This window comes from Patagioenas fasciata, chromosome 1 (assembly GCF_037038585.1).
Source record: "Patagioenas fasciata isolate bPatFas1 chromosome 1, bPatFas1.hap1, whole genome shotgun sequence".
Taxonomy (NCBI): Eukaryota; Metazoa; Chordata; class Aves; order Columbiformes; family Columbidae; genus Patagioenas; species Patagioenas fasciata.
This window is the reverse complement of record NC_092520.1, coordinates 136,094,354-136,108,368: the sequence shown is the minus strand read 5'-3', so window position 1 is coordinate 136,108,368 and position 14,015 is coordinate 136,094,354. Positions and strand designations below refer to the sequence as shown.

The window sequence follows — 14,015 nt, the reverse complement described above, 5'->3', positions numbered from 1 at the left end:
ACTGGAAATAATGTCAAAGTCTAAAATAAAGATGCTAATGGCAGACAAAAATCCAAGTGTGTTTTTTCTCCTCCATTCTACTCCTAATTTCTTCCCTTCCTCTTGTTATCTGAAGACACTTAAGTAGGCCCCACTCCTGCAGAATCTCAGCAACTCACATTCTTTCATGTGTTTACTTTCCCAACACACAACAGTCAATTACCTCATCATTAAAAAGAATTATACTCTACTGAATCTACAAAAGTAGTTTGGAAAGTTTAAAGAATTTGTTTTGTACCTTCATAGTACAAAAGAAGAGATCAGAATGCAGTTCTCTATCTACCTTCCAGCTAAGTCAGGAATTATTTTAATCTTTTTATGTCCCCAAATTGCACATTCTGTGGTACGCATTAACACATTTTCTACAGGTGTAGTGGAGTGTGCTTCCTATGAGTGCTAGTCTGAAATGCAGCTGTAAGGGCACTCCCCTGGAAGAAGGAGACACAGAGCTGAACCTCCTTATATTAAGATGACATTAAACATTCTTATAGGGAGTAAGCTTGCTATAGTTCAGAGCCTAAATAGCCATAGGCTGCATAGGTGCTTCACTTGACTGTTGTGTATTTGACTAGAGAATAAAGAAATGCCCATAATTCAATTTACTGAAGCTTCTAGACTTTTAAGTCCATTTCTGAATCTACTGATATTAAGTAAAAGAAAAATGGATTGTTTCATATTCAACATGCTTCATAGACTAAGACAACAAAATGGCACAGGATAATGTAAATTAATCTGTAAAACAGATTGAAGCAAAGGGCTGGAAATTGGTCTGTAGAACCTTCTTCAAGCCAGTCTGAAGTTTACAGTGAAAAGAAGGGAATATTTCTGCTGCTATCTGTACATTCTGTATCAGGTCCTTCAGCTTTGTATGATCAAATTTAATCAGTCGTAGCATCATAGTACCTATAGCATACTATTACTCCCAGTGGAAATAGTCAAATTCTTATAATTAATCAAACAATTAAGTACTTTGTGGAACTGGGACTTAAACAGAAAACAGCTGAAGGCAAAATAGAGCCTATTCATTTTAATCTTCCTCTTCTCTCCATGAATACTTCGCAGGACATAACACATTGTTTTGGAAAAAAACCTGCATTTTAGGCACAGTTTGTTCCATAATCTATATCATACATTTGGCATCCTATGTAACTTTGATGGGGGAGAATAAATTATTGCACATAGAATACAAAAATGTTAATTATGCTTTTCATTGGCTTCAGCTAAATCCATGTCTTGTAATGGATTTAGGCATACAGAACTATAGCCCAGAAGCTGAAACAACAGCTTGGTTTTTGCAGGGCTTACAGATCATAGAAAGCATGTTGTCAATGTGTCTTCAAAATGACCTTTTGATGGGGATAGAAAGAATGGAACTACAGATGTACAGTGAATACATACTGCACACTTGATTATAATTACTAAAGGAACTGGTCTGAGCAAGAATGTATTAGCAGATAATGTTAATTATTTAAGAAAGAACAACAGAATAAATTTGCATGTAGATATTATATATGGAAAGCAATGGCACCAAATCTATGTAATATAGTACCTGAAGCAATCACATTTATTTTATGGACGTGCAAAACTGATGAACAAGAAGGTGACTTTTTAGTGCAGACACACTTCTGGCATTAATTCATTAACAATATGAGAATGAATAACAAATACTTGAAATAAGCTGCGCTCCTCATATCTGTCTCTAATGAGGATATAATTAAAAGTAAGTTGCAAATGAGAAGCCTTGTGTGGAAGTTCTTAAGTAAAATTAATATTATCTTCAGTGAACTGTCAAAATTTTTTTTCTCAGAAGTAATCACAGGGATTTGTATAAGATATTTACTAATGAACTCATGAATTAGAAACAAAATATTTTTTTTCTAATCTGTTGAGTGTTACAAAGCAAGAAGGATATCATAAGGAAACTTTATGACTTGGAATATACTTGATTTTAATCATCTATGGCATTTGCTTCAAATCAATAGAGTCCTGATTATTTCATGATGCATACAGGACAATGCAGCTGTTCAAAGCCTATGGAAGAGTGAAGAATTTCTGTTTCTCTGTGAGTCTGACTTCCGAGTGCTGAGCTTCTCAGAGGGTATTCTCTTAGTAGTATCTTCAATGTAAGGTAAAAAAGCCCAAAACTCCAGAAGGAAAAAAGTCTCATGATTCTTACATCTTTGCCTTCTCTTGGATTATCTTATTCTAGACAGAAATTATTTCTATCTGACACCAAAGACATTTATTGAAACCCAGTGTTTTTCACTGAAACCACTTTCTATGAGGCTTAGCTGTCAATTCCCCACTCAAAGAGAAGTGGCTTGCAGTGTAATATGTATTTTTCCTAACCTATTGAGGAATACAGACTCTTTCAGCTAGTGAATTCCCAGATCTGGATACATTCTCCTATCCTGTCCCAACCTCCTGTCAGCATAGAACCCCAAACCATACATTCTCATTCAAAGATAAGAAACATGGGCATGCAGACCAAAAATGAGCCACAGGAAATGAGCAGCCCATCGTGTGCCCAGGCAGAATGACTATATAAATGTAGGAGTAATTAAATTACATTCGACCCTTTGAAGGCAACTGCGAGACTGATGTGGTCCCTGGTGAAAATCAGTTTGACACCTCTGACTGGAGCACTAATGTCAGAAAGCGCTGCTGTAACTCTCTCCAGTCATGAACATAAACTTTTATTTTCATCTTATTTGTGTGTATTGGACTCAGTAGGGTGCGTATTCATACATTTGGGTTAAAGTCTGACTCCTTGGTGGACAGACTATGTCTCAGATGTCAGATAACAGTACAATTACACAAGCAGCGCTGTACTCAATGTCTTCTTGTCTTCCTTGGGTCTCTAAATGTCTTATGAGCAACATGTGTTTAAGAATAAAAAATTACTTGTCAATAGGAGAAGACTTCTCACCCCTTGCTTTACCATCACTCTGCCCCTGAGGGCTGTTCCTACCTGAAACATGAGCTCTTTGCAGTGAAGCTTGAGATCAGCATATCTAAGTAGCTGTAGGCTTTCAAGGGCTGGTGCACTGATATGTGAACTGTGTAGGTAGACCATGGAGCTTTGCTGATAAGGAAGAACGGCATACATGAGAACACAGCGGTCTGCTTGAGGATGTAGGTTTGTAATTCTAAGTTTCAGTTAGGATAGAGAATTTACTGCTTTTTAATGCTTTCTCCTTTTGTGAAACAAACCTGTATTAGCTATGAGAGTTTCGTTTGGGATCATGGTTATTTAGTGCACGTATCACATATAATGAAATTATTCCCTATCTTAGTTATGAAAAGCCAACTATTGTATTATTTATTAATAATTTTAATGTATTCTCATAGGGTACCTATAAGATCAGGAAATAACTGTTAGGTTTCCTGGGCACAGAAAGACTGAATATGGCATATATAAGAGTACTGATTTGAAATCTCTAGGAATCTAGATCCATGTGACTTGCCCAAAAGTTAGGGAAGGAAAGAAAGTGGGAGAGCTGAGATTTCAGTTGTTCTCTTCTGGACAGCCTCCTGAAGTTCCGGAACAGTGGAAATATAATACTCATCTCTATTTTCAAATTATGATGCTTGTCTCTTTCTTCTTCCTTTCTCTGATTGTGAATTCACCTTATTCACATTTTTCTTTTACTTCCCTCCACTTATGCCCTTTCCCTTATCCCTCCTGTTCCAGGTTGCCAGTTCTCCTATAATGTCATACTAGACACTGGTCTTCCATTCCCCTACGGAGAGACATCTGTCTCATAAACAGTTCTGGTGAGATATATAGGTAGAGCCCTTATAAAAGTCTGTTCTGCAATCTGTATTTTAAAATTCTCATGTTTTGTCACTATCAGCATACTTTGAAGAGATCACTATGATTATTGACATACAGATTTTAAAGTTTTAGTCTGCTGGTTCTGGAAGAATATTTAGAAAGGCTCTCAGCTGTTCGTGCTACCAACACAGAAATTACAAAAGCTATTTAAGAAGCAGTGTATATAGAAGTTGATATGTCCCTTAGCAAACAAATAGAAAATGGAAGCCTTTAATTATGTATAAAGATTCAGGACTGAAAATCCTATACCTACATGTAGAAAAAAACTGAGACTCACATTCCCTTTTCTACCAAATGTGTTATAAAAACAATAATATATAAAAACCAACCAACCAGAAACAAAACAAAACCCCCAAACCAGCTAGATCCTATTATTAGAATCCCACAATATCAGGATATTTTCTGGGTATGAATTTAATGATGTCTAATAGTGCCTGTTCCATTCAAAAATAAACTGCTACAAAAATTATTTAGTATAACATGGGCTATCTGTTTTAATTATTACTAGGTCCCTTATTCCCTTAGTTTTGTATGGTGGTAATTTTTAGGTCTTACTACAACAAATACCTCTTGTAATTTTGGAGAGTCCCAGGATACTGTGCTTTGAACAGTTCGTAATAATTAATTGTTGAAATAGTGACTTTTTGAAACCATTCCACTTTTAAAAATTACTCTGAAGTTTTCCTTAAAAAATAATAAAGTCCACTGTTTGTGTAAGAGTGGCATACTGACATAAATATGTGGAAAATATCTTGCACTTGGAATGTCATAAATCTGCCTTTTCAGATTTGTTGAACATATTAAATCATTCTTACTGTAGAAGGGAAAATAATAATTGAATTTGGTCTTATTATAACTGGAGCATTAATGCATTGATTATTTGAAATCAGTGAGAGATATATGCTTGACAGAACATTAATTGTATTTCCTTCACTTTTATTTCCTCTGTTTCTAAAACATGTTTTCCTTTCTTCTCCACAGCTTGATAAGGAGTAGAGAGCAAGGAATATGATGGGGTTTATAATACAGGCTACAGCCTGTAAAACTTAAAAGTAATGGTGGATTTTCTTTACAATATTGTCTTTTTCATTCCATGAATGAAACAAAGAAAGAATTAGTAGTGTTTTGGAAAATGTAAGGGGGAAACCATGAATTTCTTCCAATGACTAGTAGTATTAATAGATCTTGCTTTCTGCCAGCAGATAACTTGAGTTTTTAGTGCCTGTTAAGTTTTGGCTATGTATTCTGAAACTGCAAAGAAAGTTGATTTTAATTCAACACATATATTTGAAAATGAAATGATGAGCCTTGTTTTGCTAAGTGTCCTCATTTTGGTAGGTTTTCCACATGTTGCAGTACTAGCAAAACATGAAGCAAACCTTATAATGTGAACATTAAATATTAAATAGTAATATTAAGTGTTCATTTTCTTTCCATTTTTATGCAGCTGGAAGCTGACAATGAAGTCTAAGCTAAGTTTGAATGTTACTGGTGCAATAAAAACGATAATTTTTTAATCAACAACAATTGATGGTAGATACAAAATTATTTTCAGAAGTCAAAAATTTGAGCCAATTTGGTTTGGGTAAATTGGTATGAACTTTATTACTCCAATGAATCTGTGAGCCTGTAAATGGAGGACAGTTTCAACAAAATTCACATTTTATTTTGAAAGAAAATTACATCTCATCGTGCAAATGTTCTGAACTGATAGAACGGGTGGGTGATCTTCTCCTTGAAATAAATAACCATGGCCACTCAGTAACAACCAAAGATAAGGAAAGGAGAAAGCAATATTGAAAGCATTGAAAGCAAACAGAAAGATACTTGATGGTAATGTATTTTTCTGGACACAAAGCAAGTCCTTAACAGTAGGTAGTTGTGATTGTAAACAGGTAGACATAGCTTCAATTGTACGTATGCTGTACGCCTGGCTGCAAGAGAAACCTGTTGTAAGGTACAGTTTGACAACTTTAATTTCTGTTTTAGTTATCCATGTCTATTCTTCATTCATTGTCTTAAAATATGAGGTACTGATGCCAAAAAAAAAAAAAAAAAAAGATGGATTCACAGGCAGCTATAAGAATGTGAATGGTTTTCAGAGCAGTAGGAAAAAAAGGAGGGAGATTTTAGATATAAAGATAATGTTAGCGCGAATGTATTCCCTATATAACAACAAAAAAAATCTAGTATGGGCAAAAGAGGAAGAAGTTGCAACTAAATCTCAAACATATTCAGAGTCAAGAAAGTGTATATGTACAATTTCAGTAAAGTTTTTGATGGAGTTCACCTTCACTTTCTTCCCATAATGTTTATTCCTCTCCAAGTTACAGCTTTCCAAAAGAAAAAGAAACTCCAAGCCCATCATCAATAGTGTAGAGGGAAAATTGACAAAGCCTGTATCATAATTAACTTTTCCAGATTAATTTCATAGGCCTTGCAAAAAATACGTAAGCATTTTCAGCCAGATCAGAACCTTTAGTCTGCACAAACTCCACCCCTCCAAGTAGCTTTTCTTGCAGATTCTGGTATCACAGATTGCCTCTTTTATAGAGAAAGGAAATTGAAGGAAAAGTTCATGAAGGTAGACTGATACGGAAGATAGGAAAATGGCATATATTTGCATCTCATAAGGGATTAATCTGGTGGATTAGATGTTGAAACTGAAAGTCATCTGACTGCTTAATCTTTTCCATTGTTCCCTTCTGTTCCTTATTGTTGATTTATATTCAACATTTGTGTTTAAATAAAGTGCTTTTTTTTTTCACAATACAGAATTTCCAGTACTATGACCCTGTTTCTGTTAGCACTTTGATTTATGTCCACGATTTTACCTATTATTATGTACTGCAGACGTGAACTACACTCAAAACAGGCCACCTTCATTATAGCAGCTCTGGGTTATATAACATCTTTAATAAAACTACTCTTATTTTCAATAAAGAAATAATCACATATTCAAATAAATACTATATGAAGACAGCTGCTTGCTCATTGAACGGTCTCCATTGGCATCATAGTCACTAAAAAGGCTGGATTGATGTTGGATGGATCTCAGTAGCAGCTGTGGGGTGAAAAGATAATGGCCCATAGGCACTGCAGCTTTCTGTGAAGAACTGAAGGAGCACAGAAAATGCTCTCCATGCTCCATCCTTCTCCCTCTTCAAGTGCATGGTGCAGATTTTCTAACAAATGGGCATCTGTAAAAGGTGTTGTCAAGGGACACTGTTACAAGGGCAGCAGTCTGCTTTCTGCTTGTGGGAAGGAAACCCTGCATGATGAGTGCCTTTCTGTACATAAATTAGTACAACACTCCCAGAATCTTTGTGCTGAGTGATCATAGAGATGAAAAGTGTGTTCTAGTCAATGCCAATCTGAAGAAATTCACTACGTATCAAAGGAATTATTTCATTTATTTCAGTTTCATTCCAATATTGGCAACACTACAACCTTGTATTATGCAATTAGGCTTTGTAAATTAGTCTGCTCATAAATAAAATTTGGGCATATGACTTTGTCATAAACAATATAAAATGATGTAGAATGATGGTTTTCATATGATCATATTAGACATCTTTTTGTCATTGGTTCCTCTGGATAATTAATTATCATATTCAGGTATATAGAGTAAGAAACCTCCTAAATCAGATATGAGTATGGATGCAAAATCTTCATTTGGCTTCAGAGTAGTAATCTGAAGACGGTATTTTCAGACAACGGTGGTTATCCTCAAAACCATAACCACGTATAGTTCTTCACTACATTTTTAAACAAAGACCATGAAAGCAACCATGTCTAGTCTGGGCACTGAAGCTATAAAGCCACCGATCAGAATTTACAAAAGGGCATGTTCAATGTGGGTGTGATGAACAAAAGCAAAATCTTATGCTTACATTAATAAATCTAATATTTGTGAGAATAATGTGTAAATGTTCACGTCAATAATTTTTAAAGTTAATTGTTTACATCACTGCTTGAAATTAAACTTTGTCTCTAATATAACTCTAATTTAAAGGTATGTTTGCAGAAAACAACAAGTGTGGCAGGTACTTCATTTGTTGTAATAAACATGTTAGCAATGCATCACTGTCATAGTTTGAAAGTAAAGCAAACATATGTACATTCCTTTGACATTTGTAATAAACACTGAAAGAAGGTAAATGGCATTACCTTATTTTGTAATGCTGTAACACCCAACATGCATCCCTGGTCATTCCTGAAATATCTTCTGCACTCGTTATAAGAAATTTATTCCTCCTGTGTACTGATTTTGCTTTGTTCATGTGACTATGTTAGAGATGTTTCTTGTGCACACAGAGGCGTATGCACAAGCAAAGCCTGAAGGCTGAATTTCCTGGGTTTCACTATCAAAGAAAAAATCTAGAAATAGTGCTTCAATATCTCTGCCAACCTACCTTACTGATTTCTTTATAACCAATGCTACACATAGTGTGAAGTTACGTAAGTAAATAGAATACTGTGTAAAATTACAAAGGGAATTAAGAGTTCACTTGCTGGCCCACCTCGAACACTGTACTGCCTTTAGCATTTTGACCATTACTAGCACTTCTAGAAGCACATGAAAAGTACATGAAGAAAAAAATACAGCAAATTATCTTCAGTCATGACAGATGGGAAATATTTTCAAACTGGTGATTGACTGATGACAGTTTCTACACTCTCCTGAGTAATCCAGAAATAAATCAACTGAATACCCTCATTCTGTCTTTTTCTTACTTTTTTTTTTTTTTTTTAGGCCACTGTATCAAATAGTATGTTTCAGTAAGCATGGAAGCACTTCTGTATTGGAGACACTGGTGTTCAGATGCTGATCATTCAATAGCTCATTCCAGTTCATAAAAGTGCGAGTAACAGGGAGTTTCCTTCGCAGATTTTTCTCCCATATATCCTCTGACAAAGCCTGAATGTTTTCCAGAATGGCAACATGAAACTTGGTATCCTCAGCTTTCACAAATTTCACAAAATCTGTGGCAAACTGGCTTTGGTCTATCATGTTTAGAGTCTCACTCACAGACTTGCTGACACTTATGTGGAGGTTGGCATCTTTGAAGTAGTGTATCTGGAGGAGAAAGATCCCTGTAACCTCAGTGGTAAACGGAGTCAGGGCAAAAGTCCAGTCTGACTTCCAAAGGCAGTTCCAGGGATGTGAAGGCTGGTACTGATGAGCCTCAATGCAGGCCACGTACATCTGCCTCTTCCCCAGGCTTTTTTTGAACACACAGCAGTTCCCTGCAGGGAAGTGGCAGCTCACGTAGGCCTTCAAGCCCTTGTGGAGGGCGATTCGCCACAGTTCCTCCTTATCCAGCATCACACCATGCACCTGGGGTTTGCTGGTTGCCCCCCGCAGGTGGTCGAACTCAAAAGAGAGTTTGTTCTCGGGGTCGAAGAAGCGGTTTCCCCCTATGTCATTGTAGGGGGTCAGTAGGACAGTGTGCCCGTTGATTTGGATTGGGATGAAGTTCTTCTTGTTGTGACAGGCCGCCACGCAAGCAGCCTCCTGCCTCACCAGCTTGTCATCCTGGATAAGGACACAGAGATTGTGGACAATGTAGCCAAGCTCCCCTGGAGGAGACTGGCGCAGCAGGCTGCACATGAGAGACGCCTTCTCCTGCTCGTTTGGCTCCTGCCTTGCGCACATGCTGTCCAAAAGGCTTTCCAAAGGGTGGGAGACCGTGGGCAAGGGGAGGGCACAACGGCTACTTTGTGCTGGAGGGAAAGGGCAGAAGATGGTGTCAGGGGTGGGGGGAACAGTGGTGGGAAGAGGCCTGTGCTGGTGTCCCGTGGTTTGTGACCTCACAGTGGTGCTGGGGCTGTGCTGGTTCAGAGCAGACGAGGATCGGGGCTGTGACAGGAGGGGGTGTGGGTGTGAGGGGAGGGAAAGGGCTCCACCAGGAACAGGAGCAAGCCGATGTGATGTCCTGACCAATGATGCCAACCCCACCGCAGTGAGGAGACCAGAGCAGGCGATGCAGAGCCACCATGGAGGAGAACAGATATCCTCTTTCTGCTCTACCTCCTCCTCCTTTTGCTGTTATATCTCCTCCTCCCTCTCTCTTCTGAGCCCTGGCCTGTGCACACATTGGAGGTCCTGTGGCAGCCAGTCCAGTCTGGTTTGTCCTGGTCCGGGGTGAATGCAATGCTGGGCACCCTCACCTTGTTGCTGCTGGCTCCACACCGTTCCCCACAACTCCTGAATCCTCTCACCCCCTACATGTTTCCCTCCTCTCACTGCACGCATTTCTTCAACCTGATGACCCCTTCTTTGGCTTCACAACCTCCCCTTCTCTTTCTCTGTCCCTTTGCTCTCAGAGTCTCTGGGCGTGGAGCAATAATGTCTTCTTGCTTGCCTCAGTGTCTGCTGCATTATCAGAAATCAGAAGACAAGGATATTGTTGAGTATGACAAAAGCAAAATGCAACCTTTTTAGGTTTTAAAAAAACTTTACTTCTCCCTCTCCTGCCCCTATTAAAAGTCAGTGACACAGGACAGAAGTTTCCTTAACCTGATCTCATACGTGGTTTTTGTCCATCATTCAGGATGAGTTCACAAGTGGGAAGATTGATTTAGACAGCACAATTAAGCTATTCGAAAAACTGCAAATGCCTTTTGATTTTGCACATGTAAAACATGCTTTCAAGGTGAGCAGTATGTAGATTAAGCAGTTAAATACATTTAGAAGTCCAGTTACGTGTCTTGTATTTGCTGACTTTTAAAAGTTAATGTTTTGAGAAGTGAATTTCATGCTAGTAGGGTGTGCAAAATCAGCAAATAGTTTGCCTCCTTCAGGTCATTTGTTTTTGTGTAAAACAGATAACTGAATGGTTGCATTACCACCATCTCTTCACTACACCAAACTAGTGAGGGTTTTGGAAAATATGTAGGTTTTGATTCCTAACATTTTTGTGACAAGGCTTTGGTTGAGAAAAATCAAAATATTCTGGTTTCATCCCATCCAGCTGTTCTGAGATCAAGGTAACGAGCCCAGATGTGCCTGTCTGATGCTGAGCAGAGCCATTAGAGTGACTTCCAAAAATCCTTTTTCCAGAAGGATAATGTGGAGTTTTTTGATCTGCTCAGGCTTCAGGTCAACATAGATCCAGCATACCTGTTCATTCAATTATCCACAATACCTCTCCTTCGAAGTATTTAGGAGGTGTGCCCAAACACATGGGAATTACATTCTAACACTTTGGAAAGTATGTGGCCTTGAAATATGACAATGTTTAAAGATTTCTGTGAAGGTTACATGATACAAATATAAAATGGACTTAGTAATTTAAAGTAGGCAAGAAAATTACCATGAAATGCAAGCAGTCCCACTGAGAAAATATTGCAAAATGGAGTGTCTTTGCACATACTGGGTTTTCACGTTCTTCAGGTTCCCTCTAGTAATTACTAAATAAATGTATGATTTTTTATTTTAGCTCTTATTTTTTTTTAACCAAAAATAACTGTTTGTTAAAGCTGTTTTCGAAGGAATGAAGTCACATATATATATATATATATATATATATATATATATGTATGTGATTTTTTTGAGAATTTTGTAATCAGCTGGCTGATTCTGTCCAGATTTGACAGAAGAAAATTAACTATAGCTAGTCAGAAACTTTTAGGCTACTTCATGTTGACAGGCAGGTAGACAAGCAGAGGGAAGACATTAAGATTTCCTCACTCTGTCTTGTTCCTCTGTAATTGTTCTCAACCTTGTTGAGCCAAGGTAAAACCAGCAGCGTGAACCCTTGCTGAAGAGGTTGCCTGTGGTTTTGAACTTGCACTGCATTGAGAGAATTGCCAACCTTGGAAATCTCATGAGAACTGGAAACTATTTCTCATTGTTTCCTGTATTTTCGAACTGCTTTGCTTTCTGACAGAAATTTGAGAGAGATGATCAATTAAGGATAGAGAAGAGACTCATTATTTGAGGAAACAACCTGTATAGAATGTCTTATTTAGTTATATTTAACAATATACTCAACAGTCTGATCTATAATAGTTATTTGTAATGGCACTGTAAGGTATTTGCTATTTGAGAGAGATTAGAGTATTTTCAGTAGTTTTGAGGCTCAAATTGTTCATCAGTATAATAATATATAAAAATGCAATGCAGTCTGGAGGAATATCTTACTGGCATTGTCAGTAATTATGCATCAACAGTTAATCAAATGGTTATATAGGACAAAATCACTTTTATAGAAAAGAGTTTTAAAATAAATCTGCTTTTTTCTTGCCTGTTCTCTTTGAATTTATTTTAATGTAGTGCTCCTTTGAGCAATAGCATAATTATGAACATTAAGGCTTTCAGGAAATAATACATTTTTATATAATTCCTCTCAAGACTAAATCTTCACCCAGATACTTCTTTTTTTGAATAGCAAAGATTTGAAATGTATGAATAAAAATAAGAATAATAAAAATCTTCCAAGAAAAATTTTATAACAATCTTTTTTTTATATCAACATGATTTTGATTACTTTAATTTGAAAAGCTTCCCTGTGTAGTATTATTGCCTGTTTTTCATCAAGAGGCAACTGAGACAGAAAATTTAATTTTTTGCCCAGCTTCAGTTTCTGGAAATACCTAAGTGAACATATCCCAAGTCCTGATAGATTGATTAATTCCAAAATAAGTTGCTATTTCTTTTCCATTTAACAGTTATGAGTAAATTTGCATTTTTCTTAAAGATGTTGAAAAATAGATTGAGGGTATCAACCTTAGATGTGGAATTTCTCAAGCAGTAATGAAATGCATATTATTAGCATTTGTATTGAATTATTTTGTTGCTGGTGATTTTTGTTAAAAAATGATCATTACAGTTATCTTTCACAAACTCATAGCAAAAGTTAGGAACTGTTTTGCAAAATTTTCAGCTAGAACGCCTCATGAAACTTCCTTTTGTACTTGTTTTGGTTATCTAATGTATTCTTACTTTATTGTTATACTTATTCAGACTTCTCTTAGTAGGAGCTGTACTCCATAGGAAGAAGATGGTAATGCATCATTAGGCTTTTAGTTTTTATGACCTCTCTTCAAAACTAATTTAGTAATAATCAGAAGTCTTCATCAAAGAGCAGTCAGAGCTCGTAAGCCATTTTATGTTCATGGACACTTTTGGGGAAGTTCTACCAGATGCCATGTTATTAGTTGCTGAAATTTAGTCTCTTCAGTAGTGTCAGTTTAAGGAAACAACAATTATGTGTTTTGATCACCTTACAGTGATAAACAATGATGCAATGAATTGCCATTTATTTATGATTCTAATGAGTGGTTTTGTCAATAAGTTTACAAAGCTTCACTTAATTTGGCAAATTTTTGGAATAATACAAGCTAAACTGTTTGAAACATATTTCATATACACTATTACATGCTTCATGTAGAAAATTTTAATGGAAAAATAAAATCGTTAAGCCTGAGAAAAATACAAATGGCAGAAATGGCAAAAAATATTATTCTAGTCAAATTCTTTTGCCCTTTTGATTTTTCTAGTGGCTTTCATACTGAACACAGAAATTAATTAATGTGCTAACATTTTGTAAACTCCATGTAAACAAGCTTACAGTTTAAGAAATCTGAAAGTGTGAATAATGAATCTGAGTTAAACATTCTGGTGTGTTAAGAATAGAACACTATGTCATAGGTTATTATAAAGTATCTTGTCTCCAAACTTTAGTAGAATTTCTTATCTGATATATTGAAAGACCTGGATCTCATGATAATTTGGTCATCCTTATTTCATTTTTTGATTACTGTTTGCTGTATACAAATTTGACTGACAGTATTTACAATATGGTTTAAAATGCTGTTGGAGAGTTATTATAGTAAATACATTTTCCACTCAACAATTTCTATGTTGTAGATTTTTTTACTGCACAGTATTTTAGATGTTTTATATAATGTTTTAATATTGTGTATCAGTTATCTAGAAATTACTTAGATGCTAATTATTACATCTAATACATTTTGATTTGTATAAAATATTTCTAACACACAAAGTAAAATCTAAAAGTTACATATAGAAGTAGAAATATATAATTTAATAATGCATTGCAGTCACTGTTGCCTGAAGTTTTCTCTATTGTTCTCACCCTTCTGATCAGTTATAACAGAGTTTTTTGCT

General features: G+C 36.2%; 2 protein-coding genes across 2 annotated transcripts in view; one reads left to right on the top strand and one right to left on the bottom strand.

Annotated features, from left to right (window-relative positions):
• Nucleotides 1-8,642: 8,642 nt before the first annotated feature.
• CAPZA3 (capping actin protein of muscle Z-line subunit alpha 3) lies at nucleotides 8,643-9,563 on the bottom strand. Its single transcript, XM_065839511.2, has one exon. The coding sequence runs from the start codon at nucleotides 9,534-9,536 to the stop codon at nucleotides 8,643-8,645; it is 894 nt and encodes a 297-aa protein (XP_065695583.2). The 5' UTR covers nucleotides 9,537-9,563.
• Nucleotides 9,564-9,877: 314 nt separating this feature from the next.
• The window catches only part of PLCZ1 (phospholipase C zeta 1), a 50,498-nt gene continuing 46,360 nt past the window's right edge, over nucleotides 9,878-14,015 (top strand). The window contains exons 1-2 of the mRNA XM_065854161.2: nucleotides 9,878-9,891; nucleotides 10,413-10,536. Coding sequence (XP_065710233.1) covers nucleotides 9,878-9,891; nucleotides 10,413-10,536 — 138 coding nt within the window. The remainder of the gene's footprint in view (nucleotides 9,892-10,412; nucleotides 10,537-14,015) is intronic.